Source organism: Crocodylus porosus, unplaced genomic scaffold (assembly GCF_001723895.1).
Source record: "Crocodylus porosus isolate Cpor-Errol unplaced genomic scaffold, CroPor_comp1, whole genome shotgun sequence".
NCBI classification, from domain to species: Eukaryota; Metazoa; Chordata; order Crocodylia; family Crocodylidae; genus Crocodylus; species Crocodylus porosus.
In genome coordinates this window covers 1,578,734-1,603,715 of record NW_017728893.1, presented here as the reverse complement: position 1 = coordinate 1,603,715, position 24,982 = coordinate 1,578,734, and the positions used below count along the sequence as shown (strand labels likewise).

At 51.7% G+C, this 24,982-nt stretch overlaps 2 protein-coding genes across 3 annotated transcripts in view; both read right to left on the bottom strand.

The window, feature by feature from the left end:
- Window positions 1-6,958: 6,958 nt before the first annotated feature.
- PLEKHO1 (pleckstrin homology domain containing O1) lies at window positions 6,959-23,894 on the bottom strand. Of its 2 annotated transcripts, none has more exons than XM_019556230.1 (6): window positions 23,452-23,894; window positions 22,473-22,619; window positions 12,529-12,669; window positions 9,691-9,795; window positions 8,868-8,969; window positions 6,959-8,368 (listed from the first exon to the last, which is right to left on the bottom strand). In XM_019556230.1, the coding sequence occupies exons 1-6, from the start codon at window positions 23,479-23,481 to the stop codon at window positions 7,607-7,609; spliced, it is 1,287 nt and encodes a 428-aa protein (XP_019411775.1). In that variant the 5' UTR covers window positions 23,482-23,894; the 3' UTR covers window positions 6,959-7,606. The 2 variants fall into 2 exon arrangements, with proteins under 2 accessions (XP_019411775.1, XP_019411782.1); XM_019556237.1 differs by lacking the exon at window positions 23,452-23,894 and adding an exon at window positions 15,472-15,596 and having other exon boundaries at window positions 22,473-22,562.
- Window positions 20,646-24,982, bottom strand: part of VPS45 (vacuolar protein sorting 45 homolog) — a 67,441-nt gene continuing 63,104 nt past the window's right edge. Inside the window, exon 16 of the transcript XR_002104887.1 lies at window positions 20,646-20,657. The gene's annotated coding sequence lies outside the window, so the exon portion shown is untranslated. The remainder of the gene's footprint in view (window positions 20,658-24,982) is intronic.

Here is a 24,982-nt window from a genome sequence, read left to right as displayed (position 1 = left end):
CCAGCCATGGGTATGCAACAGCAATCAGCTGCTAAGTTAACATGGCCTAACTTACTTGCCCCCAGCAAAAGGAGCCATTGGAGATGACTGGAATTTACCCCCCAGGGGATCTTGCCTGGACTGGTGACCAGAAGTGGCTCATGGCTTGAGTCCACCAGCGACAGAGGCCTGTAGTCAATCCACCTTGTCCTTGGCATCCAAGTGTGGAGAGGAAACAGATATTCTGGATCTCTCCTGGATCTGTGTTTTGAGAGATCATCCCTGCTCTCCTCTTCCCAAGGGTTGATCTCCATGGGGAAGGGCGTGTGTGTGTCTACACATGTGCATATGCAGGTGCAGAGATTTACCCTAATTGTGCTCTTGTCTCCCTGTCTTAGCCATGCCTGCCTCCTGCTCTGTTATACTGCCATCATCCCAGTTACTGTGTACTCAGTGTCTGTATATATGTTCTGCGCTCCATCGCTGGGCCAGGCCCACAGCTCTTGAACTAAAGAACAGCTCATTAGTGTGGAAAGATGCTACAGATGCTCAAAATATGACTCCTGGAAAGAAACATCTGTCCCAGCCCATAAATCCAGGAAGAAAGAGACTTGCTGCTTTGTTTGGTGTTTTGTGTGTTGTTGCTTTTTTTAATTCTCATTTAGGTTTTTTGTGGGTTTTTTTTTAATTATTATTTATTTTTTTCATCACAGCCTTCAAATCAATCAAAGTAAACAGAGCTGCAGCAGACAGCGTCTGTACATACGGAAGTTTGACTTTACATAAAAATCAGTGCAGATTGTTTTCTAAAAGGAACATGACAAAACCAGAACAGGGGCAGGGGGAAGGGAGGGGAACCAAAAAGCAACATGTTGGAAAGAAAGGGAAGAACCAAGGAATTGAGCAAGGATACCATGGGGTTTGCAAATAGGTGGTTGTGGCAAAAACGTGTAGCACCTTCAAAGCCCTGTTGCCCAATGCCCTCATGATCTGGCTTACCAAGGAGGCCTACACAATGGCGGGACGTGGGGTGAGTTTCCCAAGTGTTTGGGGCTCAGATCCATAAAGCTATTCAGGCACCTAACTCCAACTCCAGTGGGACTTAGGCATCAAAATGTCCCTCTGGCTCTGGCCCCGAGTGTCTCGGGGTTTGTGCTCCTAAGTCACTTGGGAAAATCTTGCCCTGTGTTCCCATCCAGCTCCTCCGAAAGTCCTGCTTTTCCCTCTGAGCAACGTGTCGCTTGCGTTCAGGGGAGAACCACGAGGTCCTACAGGCACAAGGCACCGTTGCCTGCGGGGCCAGGTTTTCATTCACTGTCTCACCTTGCACGCAAGACAGTCCAGGGCAGAGGCGATGAGCATGGGGGTGGGGAATGACTTGGAGGAGGAAGTTGGCCCAGTGTTAATTACAAGAGCAGGGACAATGAGACAGGGAGGGGGGTGTCAGATTCCTTCAAGTATCGGATATACAGAAGTACACTTGGCTGCCAACAAGACAGAGAGACAGGAGCCAGCAACTTGGGCACAGGGAACAGCCTCAAAGCCACAGTCAGCCCCAGGAGTCGGAGGTGGGGGGGGCTGCTGCAGACACAAGGCCCCAAATCCCAATCTCCAGGTTTTTCGCATGGATCTGGAGTTGGGGGGGGGGCGGCCTATTCCAGATGGGACTGAATTCAGTGGTTCAGCAGGGGCTGGAGGGGTTTGAGACAATACCTGGCTGCTGCAGGACAAACACACCAACCGTGCCAGCAGCTCCATGCACCGTTCTCCCTGCCTCTTGCATTGCTCCTCGCTATGGGAAGGTTTGCAGGACAGAGTCTTTGTCCGCACCCTGCCAGGGAGACTCCCCAAAGCTACAACCACCTGTATCAGCTGAGAGTCCAGACGGTTGCTTCTAGAGCAGTTCTTCATTGCAAGGGAGAGAGCCCATCTCTTCTTAGCAGGCTGAAGGGAAACAGGGGCTCTCCAGGTGCTGCCCAGCCCCTGCAGCACTGGGGGGATAGCGTGGGCCCTGCTCACTCGGCAATTCAGTGCATAAGATGTGCCGGGCCCCAAGACACCTTGAGACAGGCAGAGGAGCGGAGACGACTTTGTGGATGGATCCAGCTCTGGCCTCATTCTTTAATTCATAAAAACACTTATGCACAGGCTTGGGTTCCCCATCCGTTCAGCAGGACATCCAAGTGCACAGGGGCTCTGCTGAGCAGGGGTACAAGCTGCAATGGGCCCCCTATAGACTGCAGGGGCCAAAGCCCCTTCTCAAAACAGCCTGGGGGAGACTTGGAGGCTGCCAGTCCCTGAGGGTGGAAGCTGCCCCCTCTCCAGCCCAGTGCTGCTTGGGAAAACCTTTGCGACATGGAGCTTCTCTTCTCTGCATGGCTCTACTTTGAATCTCGCAGTAGCAGTCCCATGGCACCAACACGCACACATGCATATGCACATACACGCATGCCCACGCACACATACGTTCGCACACACACACACACACGCACGCACGCACGCGCACACACACACACACACACACACACAGAGTCAGGCTGCAGCAAGCACTGTGGGGATCTCGTCACACAGGACTGATTTTTGTTTTTCAGCCTACACGCTGTTTCAGGCAAGAAGCTCCATCCCCCCCAGCTCAGACAGCCTTTCCTCCCTTGAGAGTCAACTGAACTGCAGCCGCGGTTGCTACATTGCTGCGCTCATTGCAGCCCCGGCCATCTGCTCTCCCTGAGCTGGAGGCTGGATCAAGTGCAGGCCTTCTCAGGGTCACCAGCTTCTCCAATCCACCCCAGGCTCAGGTCTGGCTTTCCCAGGGCTGTGCAACTTGATTTGCCCATGCTCAGTGCCCTGGCCTTGCTAATTTTCACCTGCTGAGCCACCGAATCTATTGTAGGTGTCACTCGCTGGCAGAGTCACTACTGGTAAGTAAAACACCCCAGCCAGGGTAGCATCAAAGCTGACGGTTTCCGTGTGGGGCACTGAGATGAAAGGAGCCAGCTGCAGATTTAAGTAAGAAATAAAAGCGACTGGCTTCTAGGCTTATTCTCCCCCTTTTCCTGGGGGTAGAAGAAGCCCCCCTTCATTTGTCCTTAGCTTCTTGCTTTCAGCCAGGATGATAATTTGAGGTGATTAGCCCCAGATAACTGGCTACCAGGACCCTAGGCAATTTGGGAGAAGGGTCTTTAGCACAAATGCACAAAGCCGTGGAAGCATTTGGGAAGTGGGAGCTGCATCCGTGTCTCAAGCGCTGGCTCAGAGCCTGGAGTTTGTCTGCAAGTTCCCAGCTGGACTTGTTAAATCCTCTCTTCAAAGCACCTGAGCCTGATACACCTCATTTACAACATCAGAGGCAGGTGTCAAACACTCACTGGCCAGCTCCTGCATTTGATACCCACAGGTATGAACCAGACAGGGGCTTGACTCCCAGCCTCCGTCTTACTCTGAATTGGGACAGTCAAATACCCTCCCGTGCTCCTGGGGCAGTTCAAACAGGGAGCGAAGGGTTCCCTCCCCTGAGTGAGTGTTGGAGGTTGCAAGCCATGAAAGCCACACTTCGGTAGCCCCTGAATCCTACATCTGCCCCGGCGTCAACGCCACCGCAGGGGCAGACGTGAACTTTGATTTTAAGAGTGTGCGGTACTTTGTAAAAGAGAAGTGAATCTCCAGAGCCCCACACTGCCTCGCTCAGAGTCCAGATCCAACAGCCTTTGGGCAGGACAGTGGCAACAGCGTTCCCGCAATGGCTTTCCAAACAGACACCCTACAGCTAATGCCACGGGCCTGCAGCAGCGAGCAATGCCTACCTCCAATACCGGATGTCACAAAGCCCCTTCCCAAGGAGGCCAGTTGCCTCCCTCTAACTTTACAGACAGGAAAACTGAGGCACAGAGCAGGGAAGTGGCAATGCTGGGATGGAGCGCTCTACTCGCTACGATCAACCACCTCCCACCAGCTGCCGGTGGACTGAAAGGCATCAGCCATGGAGCCTCTGTGCAATTCTGCCTGGATTTTCTTCTCAAAATGGGTTAAAATGCTTTGAAAGAACCGACGAATCAACAACATAGACAACACGGGCCCAGTCTGCTGGTCTGGACCCTTATTTAGCCACTTATCCCAGCACAAAGCGAATATAAAAGGCCACCCATCTGGATCAGACCACAAGTTACAGCCACTCTGCACAGATGTGGGAAGAACCAGATGCTGCCTCTTCTTCCTCCCTGCGCGTCCCCCTGGCTCTCACAGGCATTCCCTTTACCCAGAAGCTCCCCACAGCCTCCAGCTTCCCCATCTGCATCTAACTCAGGAAGCCGTGCTCAAGGCAAGAAAGCAACAGCAGCTTGCATTTGACTGGCATGTTTTCCTCCACATGTGCCACTCTCTTGTAGCTGGCTTTTGGCTGTAACACCACAAGCCAGATTGACAAAGGGGAGGAATTTGGCCAGATTTGCAATAAATAAGAAATGTAAAATAACAAGGAATGATGATATCGCAGTTTTGCAGCCCATCCGTGTGTTCTGCATTTGTACAGCGCATGGCACAAATCAGGACCCAGGCTGTGAAACACATTGGCCCCAGCCACCCGTTCAAATTCAAGCTGCATACAATTCAGCTATAAGCTTGTTACGCATTGTCAAGCACTAACTGTTGGCTCTTTTTATACCTGCATGAATGTTTTTATGGTGTGGTAATTACTTTGCACATGTGGGCCAGTTTAAATTTATTGTGCAGTTAACCCATTAGTTGCATGATAATGACTTTGCAGGTGTGGCCAGTCTTAGTTTGCGCATCTGACCAGTCTAACATTTACTGCATGGTTAACCAATGAATTGTGCAGTATATGTAACTTGTGGCAGAGGCCAAAGAGTGAGAGAGATGCAGGAACTGTAGCTAGTTTTGTCCTAATTAGAGGGAAAACAACGAATTCCATAACTCCTGAGGAAGCAACATCTGGGGGGGGCAAAAAAGATGGTTTTGCTCCCAGGAAACATTTCACTTTGATTCTTGACACGTTTAACGAATGGTGGATGTGGTTTTGAACCTGGAAGAGGTTTCAAAATGAAGCGTCCCGCCCCATGAACATCGATGAAATTTCACTGAACTCAATGACTTCCCATAGGGAGTTGCAGGTGCAACGGGATGGCTTTTCTGGTGGAAAAATCGCTCTGTCGGGAATTTTCCAATCTGCCCTACAACTAATCAAAGCTCAGCAAGGGGCAGCCTCCCAGACACCTCTGAATAGTGGAGAGCACAGGGCCAGCTTTGGGGTGTCACTTTGTGCTCCAACCTGTAGGACAGTCTTAGCTGTACACAGGATGCTAAGCCTGATGCCCTCCAGACTCATTGAGCAGGGAGTGGGGAGGAGGAGGAGGAGGGAGGAAGTAGGTGGAGAAGAGAAGACGAAGAAATACCATCCTGAAGCCCTAACGAGTTAGATGGGGAAATGATGGCTTTGCTGAGAAATTCTGGGGAAATTCTGTCTTTGACCATCTCTCTTAATCAACCAGCTTTTGTCATTCCCTTGCTTAGGAGAGATAGGGAAGAGGAAGGTTTTACTGGCTCACAGCATCCATCTGCAGGTGTGCTTCATTAAACCACACATCCTGGCCATCTTAGTGCTCTTATACGCCTACATTTCAATATTATTCCAGGGCTTTGCATCTGAACACCAGCCCTGACACACACTCTGCTAATCCAGTGTAATTAGGACTTCCAGCTTTTCAGGCGAGATTCTGGATTTGGAAAAATCAGCGCTATTTTTAATGCTAAGTGGTATATCTGGGAACCACATGAATGTTTCTTTCTTGTTTGCTGCTTGATCACAGGAAGGGCACAGCAGAATGGTTTGTGTGCCACAGAATTTTTTAAGGGTTACGTTCGATTCTGCCCATGGAGTAAAATGGATCCTGTGGGCACTTAAAACTTGACGGGGAAGAAAAGAAATCAAGAAAAGTCAAATCTCTGCCTTAACACCAGACGTTGCAGTACAAGAGTGACGGTGAGTCAGAGGTATCATTGCACACTTATCAGATAGTCTTCGAAAAGAACTACGTTAGAGACGTGAGACATCTAAAAGGGGCAATGTCAGCTTGCAAGTTTGGCCCTGTATTTAAGCTTTATAAACCATCAGCTTGTAAAGAATACTCCAGCCTTGCTGTTGAAGTCCAGTGGATGGGAACTTAAAAAAAAAGTCAGATAAATCTTTCCAGGCAACGTTTGTAGCCCAAACATCTCAATCTTAGAGAGCAAAGGAAGCCTACAAAGGGAAACCGATTAGACCTGGAAGTCTAAAATAACACCTCTCCTTTCACCTGAGCTGCACAAAGTAAACCACGCAAAGAAATCAAGCCTCTAATGATCCGGCTCTGCTTTTCATACTCCATGGGTTATTTGCAACATAGGTACGGACTTCTGGTTCCTTAAAAAGCATGAAACAAAGCCAAATGGATGTAACACTGGCGGTGTCCTTCCAACCCCCGCAGGGAGAAATCATAGTGTATTCCCCCTCTTGTCCTGCCACTTAAATGCCCGAAAGCTGAGCCACCCAATTAGCAAAGTGCTAGACACCAGTGAGGAAAGATACCCGAGCTCTAAATTGAGATCAGCTTGTGTTTCAGCAGGTCTCATCCTGATCTGACACCAGTACCAGTCAAGAGATGTCATCGAATTGGTGGGCACGGGTGAGACAGAACAAGGACCGGCCTCTCTTCCATGCCAGCTTCTAGCTTTCTCTTGCCCCTTGTGCCAAAACCCCAGTTTCCCATTTCACCCTGACTTGAGCAAAGAAACGTGGAACCCAAAAGAACCACACAGCATGGCTGCCTGGTGGATAATGAGGATCAGATGCAGGAAGGAAGACATTATCACGGCTAAATCTCATTGCACTGGGTGAAGGGATACCCTGAAAGCAAGAGTGGACAGACACACACAGCTAGGGGTACCACAGATTGCATACCGGTCCCCTCCAGATGGAGGGCTGCATATGTACCACGCTAACAGCCGCTGCCTGCCAGCGAGTGAAGGGGGAGTTGGATCAGTGCAGGACCTGAGCTAGTGAAAATCCCAGTGAATTGCAGTCCAGTAATGGAGACCCAGGAGGCTCCCACGGCCACCTTCAAGTAGGGATCTCCTAGGTCGGACAGTTGACTCCCCACTCAGCTTGGATGCACCTTGACGCATCTTTGAAACAGGGCTGCCGAGTGCTGGCTGGGAAAGAGAAGCCCAAGCTGCCAATGCTCTTAGTTGGACAGCCAAAGCACAGGCTGCAGCCACGGGCTGACAACAGCAAAGCTGGGGCTTTTATACCAAGCAAGAGCGGCTGTCCCATGGATGTACAAGCAAGCTGGGGTCTCTTGGGGGCTTTCTGCCCTCCAAGGGGCATGGAACCAGTGCAGCAGGGACAGAACATGGAGTGGGAACGGAGGCTTTTAAAAAAAAAGGAGGAATCCAAGTGGTTTATTGGAACACGTGGTTGTTTTGTCTGGGGACGGGGCACGGAGAGGGGAACATGAGGGTTGAGATGGGGCCAAGCTGGGTGAGAACAGGCACCTTGTACTGCTTCGAACACTGGAAATAATAAAAAAATCCCCCTCTCTGCCCCCCTCCCATGCCCCCCAGACTCCCCCGCTTGCCTTCACATCATGCTCTTCCTGTACTGAGACTGTGAGCCCTGCTTGGGCTTAGAGTCCGAGAGTGGCAGGTCAAGCTGTTTGTACAGGTCCCTCAGCTCCTTGATCTCCTGCAGCACCTTCTTGGCTTGGCTCCAGGCTGAGGAGGCCTCGCCCAGCAACCTCTCTGTCTCCTGCAGGATCCTCTCTGAGTCCGACCTGGAGGAGGATGAGGAGGAGGTGCCAGAGGGGGTGGTGCTGGTGGCGAGATCCCTTGTCTTCCGTTTCCCTTCCCCGTAGCCCTTCACCTCTGTCAGCAGTTCCTGAGTTTTTTCCAGTTTCAGTGCAACCAGTTCCTGTATCCGGGCCAGCTGCTCTGGCTCCGCCGAGGCAAACTGGGCCTCGAGCCCCCTCCTCAGCACCGCCCGGTGCGCGGAGGAATCCCGGCGGGACAGGATCTCCTCCAAGGAGGCACATTTGTTCTTTTCTGAGTGAGAGAGCTTCTTGGGGACCTGCGGCGTGTACACAGGCCCCTTGTCGATGGTGTCACGCTGCCCTGATTTGTCCCAGGAGATCACCTCCCGCCGCGGGAGGCTCCCCGACCGGCCCTTCTCCGAGGGCTTGACATTCTCCGAGTCAGACTGGCGCCGCCCAGCTGCCAGGTGGGCCACAGATTTGTCCAGGTCCACGCGGAAGCTCTCGGCGCAGGTCCCGTGGTCCTCGGGAGAGGTGTCCTCCTCCTGGATGAGGTCCAGGGTGAGCATGCCATCAGACGTTGAGGTAGATGCCTGCAGGACACAGGGAGAATGGAGGGGGCCGTGGTTTCACAGACCCGAGGGCAGCAAGGCTAGTATTTCATTGCCAGGGCAAAGAGAAATCTTCAATCCCCTGCCCATATCTAACGCCTCCATCGCCTGGGTCAAGGACCAGGAAATGAGGAGGAAGAGGGATCCAGGGGCGGAGATTCAAGAGATCTGAGTTCAGCTCCCAGCTCAGACACAGACTCCAAGGACAAAGTCCCTAGCCTGGCCCTCAGCTCCCCAGCTGCAGGTTGTGGGGAGCTTGGAGACACGCTCCATTTTGTATCATCCAAGCCAGGAAAGAGCTGCCTGATGGTGACAAGCAGGACCCTGTGCTCCTCAGACAACATTCCCGCCCGAGTGGGGCATCAGCCCCAAGGTCAGACATGGTCTCATCCTCCAGCTATGCACAGAATAAATCACTGACGATGGCAGCTGATGGGAGAGGCAGTTCATGCACCGCGTTCCTGGGACTCAGCCTACGTACCACAGCCATCAAGTGTCCCCGGGTCGGGGGGCGTCGCGAGTGCTGGATCTTCACCCTGTCACGAGTCGGGTGGGCGAGGTAGCTGTCCTCCTCGACTGTGACCTGCAAGGCACATGACAAAGGCTGACTGATGGCCCAGAGATACAGCTCACTTGGCCTCCATGCCTCCGCCCTTGGAGCTGGGTGGATAATTCAGGGCATACTGTTTATTCAGCTGGGTTTCCCTGCCTGCCTGTGGTCTGCCTGCCTGGAGCCATCGATAAAACTCCAAGGGAGCCAATATTTGGAACAGCGGACTGATCCGTCCATGGAGGAACACCCAGCCCGCAGGACGCTTGCACTGCAAACTGCAAAGTCACAGGGTGGATGGACAAGCGGTGTTCCCCACAGTGGTGACCAGTCCAGCAAATGCTGTGAAAATGGCTTTGCTTTGTGAAATACTGACAGAAGGAAAACTTGTGAGCTCACCCAATGCCAAGGGGCTGGGACTTCCGAGCAGTCCTTGCTTTGGGCTGGAATAGAGATTGCAGGGAGAGGAAATGTCACTGGTGGTAACTCAGACAAACCTTCCAGACAAGGCAAGGCTGCACAAGCTGCATTGACTCCCACTGGAGATGCAATGGCAGGTGGGGCCCAGAGCAGAGGGGCACAGGGCTTTGCTCTGCTCCCATGGCCACAACACCAGGATTCTCCCATGACAGCAAACAGCACCAGGGCAGTCCCACGTGGGGTGGAATAAGAGGGGAAGGAGGATGGGCTGAAGATCACTTCTGATCAAGGCAGAGACAACAGAGACAGGCCCCAGCCCACAGGCCCTGCTCACCTCATCCAAGATGCGGTTTTTGGCTCGGGTGATTGCAGAGTTGAGGGCATTGATCCAGGACTCCTTCTCCTCTGGGCTGACTGCGAGGAAGATCAGGTTTGGTGCCTAAGAGAGACAGGAATGTATGTCAGGGCTCCGGACTGCTGTCACACAAACCCTGTTGCCCTGGCCTTGCCCGAAGACAAGCCCCAGTGCATTTGCAGCCCATCCATCAGTGCAGAGCTACAGAGAGCACGTGATTCACACTAGCCTCTCTGACCATCTCTGGGGTTCTGGGCATCTCTGCAGTTGTGATGTGTTGAGATTGTCCAAAAAGCCCAGCTTCTATTCACCTAACCAAGTACCTGGATTTTCCATGGCAATCAATGGATACTGAGCACTTTGGAACCTGTAATTCTGGTCTGAGACTATCTGACCTTGAGGTCTATCAAGCGAAGAATCATGCCCAGAACCTGTAGCGGGCCAGTCCTGGTTTTGGTTGAACATTTAGAGACCATGTGAGGACGCTGTTGCTTTTCTCCCCGTCTGCCATTTGGAAAGTTTCTGTACTTTCCACCACTTTTAACAAGGATGGAGGCCATAGCCTTCACTTTCCACTACTTCTGAGGTGCTCAGGAAAATGTCCCCCAATATATAGCAGTGAGAAGGAAAAGCCATTGAGGGCAGAATATGCTGGAGTGAGAGGACTATAAATCCAGCTCGCGGCTGGGCCACAGGAGCTCTGCTCTTGGGTACTGAGCCTTCATTTCAACCAGAGCTGGCTGGGCATCAAAAATCCTAATATTACAAATTTCAACCCAACTGGAACATCAAATGGAAATTTCAGAATTTCCTGAAAAGATAACAAATGAGTTTGGACCAAATGATACGATTCTTTGTAATTCGGCCTTCTTTCAGTGTTGTAGTGTAAAATAAAATAACAACATATTTCCAAACTAAAAGGTAGTGTCGGAAGGAAACATTGGGAGACCCCATACCAGAAATGCTGAAATGGAAGGTTTTGACACAAGCAAAAGGCAGCAGTTTGATATTTTTGTTTCCAAAAGGAAATTCATCAAAATCAGCACATTCCCATCCGAAGTCTGGGCTCTGGTAAAACACGTCCTTCTACTTGGGAGAACTCTGTCACAGAATCATAGAAAATGAGGGTTGAAGGGACCTCAGGAGGTCACATTAGTCCAACCCCCTGCTCAAAGCAGGACCAGCACCAACTAAATCACCCAAGCCAAGGCTTTGTCTAGCCAGGTCTTAAACACCTCCAAGGATGGAGAGTCCAGCACCTCTCTGGGGAACCTGTTCCAGTGTTTCACCACCCTCCTAGTGAGAAAGTTTTTCCTAATATCCAGCCTAAACCTCCGTTGCTGCAACTTGAGCCCATTGCTCTTTGTTCTGTCATCTGCTCCCACTGAGACCAGCCCAGCTCCACCCTCTTTGGAGCCACCCTGCAGGGAATTGAAGGCTGTTAATAAATCCCGCCTCAGTCATCTCTTCTCCAGGCTAAATACGCCCAGTTCCCGCAGTCTTTCTCCACAAGTGATGTCCTCCAGCCCCCAAACCATTTTTGTTGCCCTCCGCTGGACTCTTTCCAATGTGTCCACAGCCTTTCTGCAGTGGGGGGCCCAAAACTGGACACAGGACTCCAGATGCGGCCTCATCAGTGCAGAATAGAGGGGAAGAATCACTGCCCTCGATCTCCTGGCAGTGCTCCTACCAATGCAGCCCAGGATGCCATTAGCCTACTTGGCAGCAAAAGCACACTGCTGGATTATATTAAGCTTATTGTCCACTGTAACCCCCCAGGTTTTGCCTGGGGGGTTACAGTGGGCAATAAGCACTGGATCATCTCTGCTCTTTTAGCAAGAGACAAGCACTCAATGAAGAGAACAAGGGAAGGCAAAGTCTGGAGAAACATGCATGTGTGACCACTACAGAAAAGTTGGTCAGAAAATCATCATCAAAGCAATTTTGCCATCAGAAAAGGCCTTTTTACTGAAATTGCTTTTTTTAAAAAAATAAAGTTGCACCAATGTCTGTCAATAACATTTCAGCTGGGGAAAAAATTAGAAAAGCTGTTTAGAAAATGTGGAATTGTTCCAAACAATTCATGTCTAGGGAAAAAGTATTTTAAAATAAAAGGGTCATCGTCTAAACAACGCCTTTCTAATTGATCAGACCCAGTCTTTTGATTGCCACAATGCTAATTTTTTTTGTAAAGGAATTTTGCTTGGTGAAAAATGTCAATCTTTTTTTCCAGATTGGGAGAAAATAATGGGAATCACAGCTAAAATTTGTTGTGGTGTTGCGAGACCCAAGACCACATTCTGCCTTCCCCAGAAGCTAATGAGTCCTGGGTGATCAGCATCAGTGAAGGACCATACCCACGTGCTGTTGTTCTGAAACAGCTTTAATGATGCCAGTAGCACTATTTCCTGGCAGAGGTTCTGATCTGTGTTGATATCGCTCCAAAAAATATGCTGCCTTTTTAGTGGACCAGGGGCTAAATTACCGGCCTGTTTAATTAGTTCTCTTGAGGCCTGATTTCAACACCATGCAAGTCAACGGCAAAAATCCTCCTGATCTGCGTATTCTCCTATGTCTTATCACTCAATAGCTGTTGCCTGCGATGGACAGAGCTTCACAGATCTCAAGGCCAGAGGGGATCACAGCGGATCATGCGTCTCATTATGCGGGTGGTAGACCCTCCCCCACAAACTGCTGTGTCCAGCCCGTGCAAGCCATGGTCAGTGGAGGCCACAGCTGTGCGCTGTCGCTGCCACATGTAAAGGCAACATCTTGTCTAGGCGCAAGAGCGACTGAGTGCCCCTGAGAGGGGATTACCGTGTTCCCAGGCTGTTTGGAGTGTGCAAGCGTGAACTTGCTGTGGTTCTTCTTGCTTCTGCTTTTCGACTTCCTGAGCTCTTCACATTTCTCGTAATCGCTCAGGTCAAACACTTCTTGGCCATTCTTCTCATCTTTCACCTGCGAAGTCAATGCAAATCGTGCATGTTAGTAGCATGCCAGGGCAGACACGAGTCTCCTGCTTGGGATGGGCTGGAGGGGACCCAGGTCCACTGCATTTATAGCAGGTGCAGCTGTAATTATTCCTATGAGATGTGCAGTGAGAACGGCATTCAGCTGTTGATGCTGGAGTGTACCCTGATGCCCAAGTCCTATGTATCGTCTACAGCTCACTGATGCTAGACTATTAGAGTTATTTGTGGGGGGAGCTTTCCAGTAGGGCAATCTGGGGTGCGGGACAAGAGGACTGGGATTGCTGGAGACTAGCTTGAAAATCAAAACACCATGATTTGAGTCCCTGCTGTACTACAAACTGACCCTGTGACCCTGGGAAAGTTGCTCTGAGGGTAACAGCGCTGTGGATAAAGCTATTGGAGATCGTAAGAGGGTATGCTCTGCCAATAAGAGCCATGTAAGTTCCTTCAGCAGATGCTACTGTATACCGACAGGCCTCCAAAATGAGCTCACCAAACAATTCCTTGGCAGGTTCAGTTCTTCGGACTTCAACTCAGACATGTGCATAGGTGCAGGCTCTGGGAGTAGATGCAGGCTTCTTACCCAGGAGCCCACTTGGGCTGGGCAGATAAGCATGGGTGCAAGTTCTATAGATAGAAATGCGGGGTCTATTTGCAAAGAGATGCCAAGGTAAAAAGTGGCATCTCTGCCTTGCTCCTCTCAACCCCTGCCCTCCCCAAGGCCAAGGCTCCCCAGAAACACTGGTGCACTGCACCAGGTAGCAGCAGCAGCTGGGAGAAGGGAATATATATGAGAGAGAGAGAGACAGAGAGAGAGAGTGCCCCGTTTTGCAAAACATGAATGCGATCTCCAATTGGCTGCGGGCAGCGCCAAACCCTCTGCTCAATCTGCCAAAGCAAAATGCCAGCTTTTGCCATCCTGGGGAGTGTTCTTCCAGATTTGCACCAACAGGAGGGAGTGAAGCCCTGCCCCTGTGGGCAGCTGGCAATGCCGGAGGAGGTGGCACCTGTCTCTGGATTAGCAGAAGCAATTGCATTCACACCCGGTGCCTTCCGGGAGGCGGCATGACCAACGTTTGGAGAATGATTAGCACTGGCTATTTTTAACCCATGGGAGCTGTTAAAGTGTGTGCTGACAGCCGGTTTGGGAGGGCCAAGCCAGGCCCGGATTCATGACCCAATTGCCAAGCCCTGCAGCCTCTGCGCCCTAGTCTCATCTGCCCTGAAGGGATTAGTAGGCAAAATTCGCTGAAGCCCAACACTGCAGAGCAGGGGGTGAACAGTCTGAAACACAGGCTATTACATCAGGGCTGGGCTGGCCCAGCCCCTGCTACAACATACACCAAATAGGTTCAAACGATGCCCTGCAAGGGCTTGATTCCACTGAAACCAAGAGCATGTTGTGACAATCTGTTGCCATCTCCAGAGCACCCCCCTCACAGCATCTCTGCACTTTGGGGTTTCCCCTGTCCTGGAGTTCACTACCACCTGCATCTGTAACTGGGGCAGGATGCTGGGGAGAGGATCTGACCATGAAGAGACAGCAAGGGCCAAATCCTGGCATGCTCTGACCTCAGTCTGTGCCATTACAGGCTCCTGTGAAAGTCCCGGCTGCCTGACTTCAACTGACAGGCACCTAATTCCCTTGGGTCTCTTCAGAAATGCCAGTTCCAGTCAATGGGAGATGTGTCAGCGGACGTAGGAGGTCTGTCATGAGAGTCTATTCCAGAAACAAAGCAAAGAGTCTCCTAGAAACAGCATCACTTTCTATCTACCTGGACAAATGCACACAGAGGTAGTAGGTACTGTGTCCCCACCAGTTCTTCCATCTGGGCACCGAGGGGCTTCAGCTTATTTCCCATGTCTTCCAACCCCCCGGGAATTCCAGCGGGCTCCGGCCCCATTTGTTTGTGACCGGATAGGCTGATCTGCATTGGGCCTTGTGTCTCCATCTCCCTCCCCTTCCCAGCTGTGACGCTCCAGCCAACACATGACTCATCATTCCAGATGTTTGCCCATTTAGGCCATAGACCTGTCATTGCTTCTTTGCACACGTACACACCTCATGCCATCACTGTGGAGTTTACCACTTGTCATGGGATGCAAACTTCACCTTACCGTGTCCTCTCGAAGATGGGTTGTTTCCCACTAGGTTCAACAGAACCAGGGTGCATCACTAGGCCCACACCAGACCCCCACAGAGCAGTCAGAGATCCCAAACAAGTGCCCTGGTTGTTACAACAGCTCAAATGGCCTCTGAGCACCCTTCAAACCACTCCAGTCCAGACACTGAGAACGCCACTCTAGAGCTATAATGCATGATGATATACAACAGCAGCCAGTACTGGGGAGAAGAGATGCTGGCTGTAACAGGCTGCAGCAGCATTAAATTGAGGTATGAAGCCAAGAACTGCTCAAGTCCAGCTGTGAATACAGATGGATGAGAGGGGAACATCTTCAAGGGATTTAGGATCCTTCACTGGGGCTTGGGTGTCTAAATGCCATGGAGTATTGTGAGCTTGGCTATGCCTTTTGGTTGTGCTCCATGTAAGATAGCTACTGAGTTGAGCCATCTCCATTCCCTGAGTTTCAGCTCCTTTCCTGGGCACAACGCTGGCATGACAACCTACCCCCAGCGGTCTTGAAGGCAACAGCCCCTGGCCCCACTTTGGCCTGGTCCCTGGATCCTGAGAGCTTCCACTTCCCAGCCCTGCCAGGTTCAGGTGAACAGGCCATACTGCATGCAGCTGATTTGCTTTTCTGGATTGGGAGAGGGCTGAGGGTTTACCCTGACCCCTTTCCAGATATCCTGGTAGAACGTCCCTAGGTGCTGAGGGACGCAGGAAGGAGGCAGATGCCAAGGTGCGAGGGGACTGGGGGAAGAGAGCATGATCCCTCTGTCCTCTCCAGCGGCTGGTTGGTAAAAGAGAAGTCAACAACCAGATAATAGTATTGACCCTCACTTGTGCTGGACTGATCTAAGGCAGCTGCCCAGGGCTCAAGGCTGTTGTGGCTTCTGAGCTGTCAATCCCAAGCGCTTAAGAGCCTTGCGCATGTTTTCTTAGTTACAGGCTCAGTTGATTCCCAAAACGGCCAGTGATTTCCAGGACTTGAGACCCTGAATGCCCCTTGCTGTGAAACACTGGCCTCTCACCCTTGGATTCCTGGTATCAAAACAGGAAACTACTTGGGACTCCAACAGGCCTGGCCTCGGTGCATTAGGAACAAACGAAGCAGCAGGTAACCCCACAAGGACTAGTCATTGGTGCTATTCTAATCTGTTTTCTCCTCACTAACCTAATAGTGGGTACACATAAACCTCCCTTAGCCGTCTGCTTGTACTGAAAGGCCGTGGGCCAAATTCTTGCAGGCGACATCTTTCATTGGACCAACTGTATGGTTGGGACAGGCAAGCTTTTGGGTGTCATGGTCCTGTTCATCGGGCCAGGTATATTTAACACTGAGCCTGGCAGGCTGGGACCCAGGGGCATGACAAGCAGTCATTCACCATTCAGTCACCATCGCCTGCTTTCGCCCAGATTTGTTATGGAAAATCTTTGCCTGCTTGATGGTTTGGGTGAGGTGAGTTTGCTGGGTCCCAAGAGTGTCATGGCTGGCAACACCCCAGCACATCGCAGGAATCCTTTCAGGTAGAGCTGCCACATGACCCTGAAGACTAAATGCTCTCTCCCCCTGGACTGGGGTCTCCACGGCTTCCTGATGGCATCCAGAGGTCCAAAATCCACCATGCATCACATGCCAGACTGGAATCATAACCCAGAAAGACCCTGGCTCACTGAGTCCTGTCCCCATGTCTTGTGCACCCAGAGCACTCTGGTTCAGTTCCCTGACCCTGAAAGGGAGCGGGAGGCATCCCAGGCCCTCCCTTCTACCATCATTAGGACTCTCCTTCCAATCTCCAGCCTCAGTTTACCACAGATTGTTTGCACCACAAGCTATCGCCTCTCGCCTCTTCCTGCCCTGGGGTAGATGCACTGAGTAGTCCTTTCCTCCTCTCTCCTGCTGCTTTCCCTTTCTCCAAGGCAGCTGGCACTGTGGGAAAGGGGAGTTGGGGCTGGATGGGCCATGGCACTTTTCTGAAAGAGCAATCCCTATGCACGTGTCTGCGTGACTGTACCTTCTTATGCCCTGCCTTGGCCGCTCTTCTCCCGCTCCCCGGATAGTCCTCTAGGTTGTATGCTCCTTGTCAGCAAAGGCTGTCTCCAAGAGCAAGCTAGGAGCAGCAGGATTTTTGCAAAGCCCAGTGTCAGCAGAAGCAGCCGCAAAGAGTGCGTGGGGGGAGATTTAGTCTCTTAGATCCACCTGGCCATGGTAGGGCTCCCTGCAGCAAGTGCTGAAGGTGTGCCAGGGACCCAGTGGGCTGGGACCAGGAAGGCAAAGGGCCAGCTGGGAAGGGCACTGCAGATCCTTCCTGTTGTGTGTAATGCGCTGGAAGGTCTCAGAGCCCAGTGGGTGGGTCACAAAAATGTCCCCACAACGTCAGGGGACCAAGGGCTGACAGGACCATGGAAACAGGGTCCTGGCTGGCTCTGAGGTGCGGTAGCCCAGCAGCCCAGGAAGCTTGCTTTGCTGTTGTCTTCAGGAGAATGGGACTTTGCTCCAGCCTGGCTTCCTGAAGTAATCATTTGGGGAGGGGGTCCTACATGAATAGAGCATCTGCTGAGCCCAGGCAAGGAGGGGGCAATGCTGCCGTCTCTCACAGGAACGGCGATTTCCAGCCACAATCCAACCACTGAGTATCCAGTAACTGCAGAAGGAGTCAAATGCCCACAAGTCTCCTACCTGTGTCCAGAGGTATCTAAATACCTTCCCGGTCTGTTCCTAGCCTCAGCCCTCAGAGCTTTTGATTTAACACTAGATGGAAGAGAAAGGGAAACTGAGGCACAACGAGCTTCCCTACACCAACACACATGTAATATGCACCAACACCACTCCTGGCCACAGCTGCAAACAGAAACACGAAAGCCCTTATTGCACCAACAGCACTGTCCTGCACAAATACACAGGTGGGTGACCACAAGCTCGAGTCTGCAACGTGCTAGAAGCATCACCCTGTACACACGCACCTCCAAAAATACACGTGTGAGCCTCGCAACACACACAGACAAGCCGCCTATACACAAACCACTCCGAACATGCAACTCCCCACCCCGCAAATCAGCGAGCTGCAACAAACCCAGCCGCGCGAACAGGCCACTTTTCAAGTGCTCTTGTGCTAATTGAGTCGACACGTTTGGTAGCAAACAAGCGGAGGCTTAAGGAAGTCCAGCAAAGCGTTTCCTCATTAACATCTCATCCTCGCAGGGCCCCTGCATGTTCTCTGGCTGGCTCTGGGCTTCCTGACAGGAAGTGGCAGAAGCCCAGCTGTGTGCGCGCTAGGCGGACCGCTATTCCCAAGTGGAGCCCGATAACAAAGCGGTGCTAGAAACGAGAGAACAATTACCAGAAATCTGCAGAGGGAGGGAGGGAGCTGGGCAAAGCTGGAGGGAAGGAATGCAAAATAGAAAGGAAACTGGTGCCCTTCTGCTCACCACAAATCAGTTCGCACCAGACCATCCTGCCTCTCTGGGAACTTTCTGGCCGCCGACCAAATGCAAAACAAGGAAGGTTTGGCATAGTCCTGGGCACTTCTCGGCAGTGGGGGCTGATGATGTGCACGTGCAGTTGCTGCAATCGGATACACAATGTCTCCAGTTCTGGAGCATGCATGAAAGGGCAAACGGCTACAGGGAGCAGGTGGAAGCGTCTTGCACAGTCAGAAGGACGATGTGGGGATGACCTGCACCAAGGCTGGGTGCTTCTCAGGCAGCCATGTTTCATGGCCAGACCTAACAAGTTGCATCAGAAGGCAGGTTCCCCGAGAGACTCTGGCGGCACTGGGCAGTTTGGAAGATCTGGTTTTGAACCCACCCCTGTCTCCACAGGACCTTCCTGCTCACTTCTCCTTTAGGGTCCCGCAAGCATCTTACTTCCCTCTTCAGTCACATCTTCCCCTACCTCAGCAGTGGCCAACCTTTTTGGCAGGTAGCACAAACTAGCTCCACACCCTCCCCGAGTGCCACTCTGATCCCTTCGCCTGCCCAATCTGCTGTTTGCTTTCTGCTTCTTCCCCCATCTGCTTCATGCCACACAGAGGCGGTCATGCCACCTGTGGCGTGCATGCTGCAGTTTGGCCGCCCCTGCCCTACATGATGCTGGTACCAACAATGATTTCAGAGCAGGCGCAGACCCTTGGCCTGGCCTGCAGAGAGTCCCTATCACCACTGCCCAGCACCATGCAGCTACCCCTCTGTTTTCTCTACTGGAGCACGAGAGGCTGCGTCCCACTCTGTTTGGCAAATCCAGATTGATTCACCCATCAGCAGGAGTCACCAGCATCTATTTCTGGGACAGGCAACTTGCAGCGAGTGGAAAGCAGAGAGGACGCCAACCGCTTGTGGAGGATGGGAAAGGAGCACTGGGTCTGGGCCTGCTGATGGGCAGAGCACTAGAGAAAAGAGGCTAAGGGAACTAAAGACCCAGACACGCAGAGATCAAGGGGGAAGGATTTACCACCTGTCCTACAAACCAGCACCACCTACATGTGTGTGGCACGTAGGTACTACCTACATACACACACATACCTCCTGCATGCATGCACTCACCACCTTGATGCCCTGCATTCACACGTGCCTCCATCACACATGAAACATGCAGCACAGATATATGCTGTGTAGACATCCATGCCTGCACTACACATATGCCCACACCAAGCAAACTATGTCACAGGTCAGAGGATCAGAGGAAAGTGGGGCTGGAAGCGACCTCACAAGGTCACATCTAGTCCAGGCCCCTGTTCAAGGCAGGATCAGCCCTGATTGAACCATCCCAGCCGCATGTCTATCCAACCTGCTCTTCAATGTCTCCAGGGATGGAGACTCCACAGCTTTTCTAAGCAGCCTGGTTCAATGCTTGACCAGCCTCAGAGCCAGAAAGTTCCTCCTCATTTCCATCCTCAATTTCCTCTGCTGCAGCTTGAGGCCATTGCTCCTAGTTCTGTCCCCTGCGGCCACAGAGAAAAGCCCATCTCCATCCTCTCTATAATCACCATTTGGGTATTTGAAGACTATGATCCCATCCCTTCTCTTCTCCACACTCAGATCACCCTAGCTGTTTCCTCATCAGTCTCATCTCCAAGGCCCCTAATCATTTTTGTCACTCTGCACCGGACTCTCTCCAATCTGTCCACAGCTTTCTTGAAGCCCAAAAATGGGCCCAGTGCTCCAGATGATGCCGCTCCAGTGCTGTACCAAGCAGGTGCGCTCCCCCCCAGAACACACGGGTTGTTCATTCACATGCAAGCCAGTGTCACGAGGCAGTGCACAGCACCACCGCACACATGTTCTTTCTATGTAGTGATTCAAAGAGGAACATCCCCTCCTTCCCCATGCAAGCACACCCATTTGGGGAGGGATTCACCCAGACAGCTGTTATCCCTTTAAACTCACGCACACTTATGCTTCGGTCCAAGGGCACATGAAGACTGCACAGTGTCCAGCCACATGCTCCAATGCACTCCTTTTTTCCTCCAGGTAGTGCCCCCTTACTCAAGTAGACACACATACGTGCTATTTATCCCTGCCAGGAGACCCACACCTGGTCACCCAAACAGGCATGTGCAGCTTATATAGAGATGGGCAGTGCCATGGCTAGATCTTGAGGCCTCATGCAGAGCAGATGGCTGGAGGGCTGGGGCAGGGATCCCTCCTACACACTGCTGGTACTCCTCAAAGCACAGATACAGGGCCAGTGTCCTCAAGCATCTAGCAACGAGCCCAGATGCTCAGGCTGGGCATCGGCCTCACTGCTGCCTGCAGACTCAGCAAGGCGATGTAACCCTGGGTAGGTACAGGTCACTTGGGGATGGAGCCTCGTTCATCCCCAGCTAACCCTGACCCTGCACAACCCAGCAGCCTCCTCCCTGCCACCTCGTCGTGGCATGATGCTTTGCCCAGCCTCTGCCCAGAACGCACAGACAGATGCTGCCCCAAAATCAGCTGCAAACAGTGACAGCGTTTAGCAGCACCAGGGAAGCTACTGCTCTCTGACATCTGCTCAGAGTGCCCTGCCAGCACCACTGAACACCTGCCTGGGGGTTTCATCAGCATCACATCCCCCATTCCCCCACAGCTGCACCGTTACTGTGGCTTACCAGTACCACCTATTCCTCACCGCTGCCTACCTGTGCTGTAGGGCTGGGACAGTCTGTGAGCCAGGGTGTAGCAAACACCTCCTCTCTGATCTAGGCTTAGCTTCCTGGTCCAGGGAAGTCCTTCAGCACATGGTTAAGTTTCTCCCCGAGTTAGTGGGGCTTAAGTGCCAGCAAAGCATGCGGTTGCTGGATTAAGCCTTCAGATAGGAGAGCAAGTCACCTGCCAGAGTCCCGTGTGGACAGTGAATAATGTTCTCTACCCATCTCATGCAAGTATCTACCCAGCCTCACACATGCCAGGTTGCCACCTCCTGCTGGGCCAGGATCTCTTGTGTTGTCTCCAGACCGTTCTGCAGTATCTGATCTGTCTCCCTATTTATCACCGAATAGACTGATCTCCTAGGAGGCCCCTTTAGCTACCAAGTGCAGGCCAGCCAACAAGGCTCTTCTCCAATGACCCTGGAGGGAGTGTGATCAAAGGGGAGGCCTCACCAGGCCCCTCCAGCTCACTCCTAGCCCGATGGACTCAGAGCCACCGGCTCGGTCACAGCAGGTAATTCCATTAGTTTCTTCATCAAATTATCCTCCACAAGCCACATGGCATTGTTCCTCCTGTCTTTCACCTGGGCCATGTTTCCATACGTACAGACAGCCCACCCCAGCCTTGTGATCCTCCCCTACAAAGCAGCCCTCAATTCACACCTCCAGGGCCTTGTGCTCCCCAGAGCAACAGCTCTAGGTGCAAACCACACTGCTGGATCAGGCTCAGCAGCCCATTTTTTACCTACATCCAGGTCTCTGACCCTCTTCTCAACACCTCTGCTTCTCACTTCAAACAGCCCCCAGGTCATTCTGGACCCACTGCTCAGACTGATACCAAAACCAAGCTGGTTTAAAACCCAAACCTAAGGACTTTACTGGTGCCCATGCTTAATGCAAGCACTGCATGTAACCCCAGCCTGCTTGGGGTGGAGGTGGGGAGAGGTGGCATCAAACCAGGGATTAAATATTCCTGATGCCCCTTCTCCTGTCTGGTTTGGATCCCCAGTCCCTCAGGAAAGAAGGATCAGGGCTTAGAAGAAATCCCTCCACTTGCAAATCAATGTATCCTGGCCCCGCCGGTGGTTTCCATTCAGAGGGTGATGGGGGAGCAGGCTGAAAACAAGGCCACTGTCGAACTCCATCAGCGAGGACAGACACCAAGATGCACACTGGTGCTGCGTGGGAAAGGAGGCGGAAGATTTTAACCCTCGCTGGGCAAATCCGTCCATTGATCAGTGCTGGGAAAAGGTCTCCTCCTCTCCAGGAGACTCCTGAAAACAGTTTTCGCTGTTCAAACTGACACACAAACCCAGGCCTGAACTGACAATGCTGAGCTAGATACTAAAGAGAGGCCCCTTATAGGAACCTGCCAGTTCGCACATAACCAGACAGTTCAGATACCCACTAATGGAGGCTCCTGCATTTGTAAAGGATATTGGATAAACACTTGGGTTGCTCAACTTGCTTTTGAAATGCAAAAGGAGATGGGAGGGCGGAAGAGGCGGGGGGGGGGGAGCAAACAAAACCATTCCTACCTCTTTTTCTGAGATATACAGCTGATCTCCCTTTAAAACCACATAACGGTTTTTCCAGATTTCTCTAAAAATGCCTTTCCCGCAAAATTTCCGTACCCAGCCGACTTTCTCTGGCTGCAAGGGCTGCTGGTTTCCATCCTGTGGCCCCTAGTAAAAAAAAAAAGGGGGGGGTGGAAGAGACAAATGCATTATTAGAGGTTTTATGCCCCTACGCTTTGACCTTTCTGTCTCCAACTCTCCCCCACCCTTGAAGTGGAGACTTAGGTACTTTGCCAATTGTACTTTGCCAAAATTGCCCTGCGAAGACATGAAAGAATAATAATAATAATACCAAAGGAATGAGACACATCCACAAGTGGTGTCTCAATCTGGGCATTATATAAGAAAGGCTGCTCTGTTGCATTCAGCTGAGACAGCATGCGTTTGCTGTTGGGGGAAAGCAATTCTCACTAATTGATTTTTTACTGCAGTGCAAAATGCATTTTTTGAGCCTTCGACAAAGAATTAAAGGCAAAAATACAAAGCCTAGATTTTTATTTATTTATTTTTTTAGAGGTGAACCCTTTCTATAAAGTCCCCAGAGTGATCTATAGGCACGGCACATACACACACACACATGCATGCACACAGAGAGACTCTGCAGAGAGGAGCCGGAGAGAGAAACACAATGTCTGTAATGTGTATTTCATCGCTGCCTTGCAATCAAAAATGAAAACCGCATGACTCTACATCCCCTGCTCTACAAAACAGGACTGGGTTTCTTGGCAAAATTCAAGTCAAAAGAGGGGACACGGTGCAGCTGGACAGAAAGAAAGATGGGGGAGGAGGGGGTTGATCTGTTTTCTTCTTTCAAAAGGTGGAGGAAAGACTCAAAAGGAACAATTGGAATGAAAGAAATGATCCCCCAGCAAAAAAAATGCCCCGGCGCCCCCCTCATCAACTCCCCACCCGGCCCAAGGAAGAAGCCGTTTCAACTCACCCTTTTTGCAGAATTATTTTTTTTCATCATTCCTTAATGTAAGCAGCCTGAAGGGGGGGAGGGGTTTGGGGAGGGGGACCAGAGAGGGGCTCCTGATGGCAATGAAGCTGGATTTGATGTGCCTGCTCTGGGGGGGAAGTGTATGGGAGATACACTGGGTACCTCCTCTCTCGCGCTCTCTCTTCGCCCTTTGCAGATTACAGAAGCTCTCCAGTTACATTAAAGACCAGCCTGCTCCTGTAACACATCCCCACATACTTATCCATACACACAGCATCCCCCCCACCACCATCCCTCTGAGCTTTCGTGGGCTTGCACTGAAGGGCTGGCCTGGGCTCCAGAGCTCCATCTATAGCCAAGCGAGTATGACGTCTCAGAGTCGAGAATAAAGGGCGAATCACAGTCCACGAGGGTTTTCTTCTTTGTTTCTGACTCATTACCGAGGGTGGGAAGGGAAGGAGTGGGGGGGACAGGCCAGGCTGAGGGTCAGCAGCAAGGGGAAGCTGGAGGGAGGCCTGCAAATTGTCAGCTGTCTGCAAGCTGCGCCTCGGCGCAGGTCACTGCAAGACTTCCCGGCTGCCAGAAGAGCGAGCGCAAAGGTTTTCACACCCAGGGGAGCCGCAGCCGAGAAAGTGGCTGGAAGAGATGAAGCATAAACAAAGGAAGCGATTGCCTCTCACCTGCTCATGTTCGGCGGGCATGGGAAGGGGGGGCTTCTTCCCGCTCTCATCTCGGGCCCACAGGGCCCAGGCTGCCAAACACAGAGAGGTGCCAATGGTAAACACCCCAAAAAGTTTGGGGCACCCATAGCTGATGTCCTGCTTATTGGTTGCCTATGGTGTGTCTGTTGCATATCAATGGAAGCAGGGCACTGGGGGCATGGCACGGGCGCTGGGTAGCATGGCACTGGGGGCATGGCATGGGTGCTGTGGTATTCAGGTCACAGAGAGATTCATTAGCTCCATGAGTGAAGAGCCTTGCAGTGAAGACGTTCAACCTGAAGCTTGGCGCACACCCCCACTTCGCCACTGTCAGACTATATTTCAGGCCAGGTACATAGGAATGAATGCCAGGAGAATGCCGCAGATGTACCAGTATGGCCACGGACATCCTCTTCGTGCATTAAAATCCTGGAAGCCAAAATAGCTACGGAAAGCTTGCAATATGAAGTCTTTGCAGGCCATTCAAGTAGAGGGGAAATGGTCTTTTAGCCCTTCCATTTCTATGGGAACTTCCTCCCCCACCATACGCACACACACGCACACTTCACAGACTCAGCAGAGACCAGGAAGATCTGCAACAAGTTGCTGTCTAACACAGAGCCTTGCATAAAGCGTGAGCGCCTTGGGAAGGGAGCAGCACTGGAGGAGTTCAGTGTTTGTACAGCACCTGGCACAGCAGGTCCCGAGCTAGAGAGTGGAATAAATGCAAACAACAGACAGAACAAGCATGAAACACCGTAAATGATAATATAGTTGTGATAATTAACAAAATAACAGAGTATCGTAGAATCGTGGATGATCTCACGAGG

What these genes read in the sequence shown, in the direction of transcription:
- PLEKHO1 (XM_019556230.1), bottom strand. Translation starts at nt 23,481, where the DNA reads ATGATGAAAAAAAATAATTCTGCAAAAAGG. An exon ending in TGTATATCTCAGAAAAAGAG is followed by an intron (nt 12,670 to 22,472) that starts GTAGGAATGGTT and finishes TTGACTTCGCAG; the next exon opens with GTGAAAGATGAGAAGAATGG. An exon ending in AAAACCGCATCTTGGATGAG is followed by an intron (nt 8,970 to 9,690) that starts GTGAGCAGGGCC and finishes TGTGCCTTGCAG; the next exon opens with GTCACAGTCGAGGAGGACAG.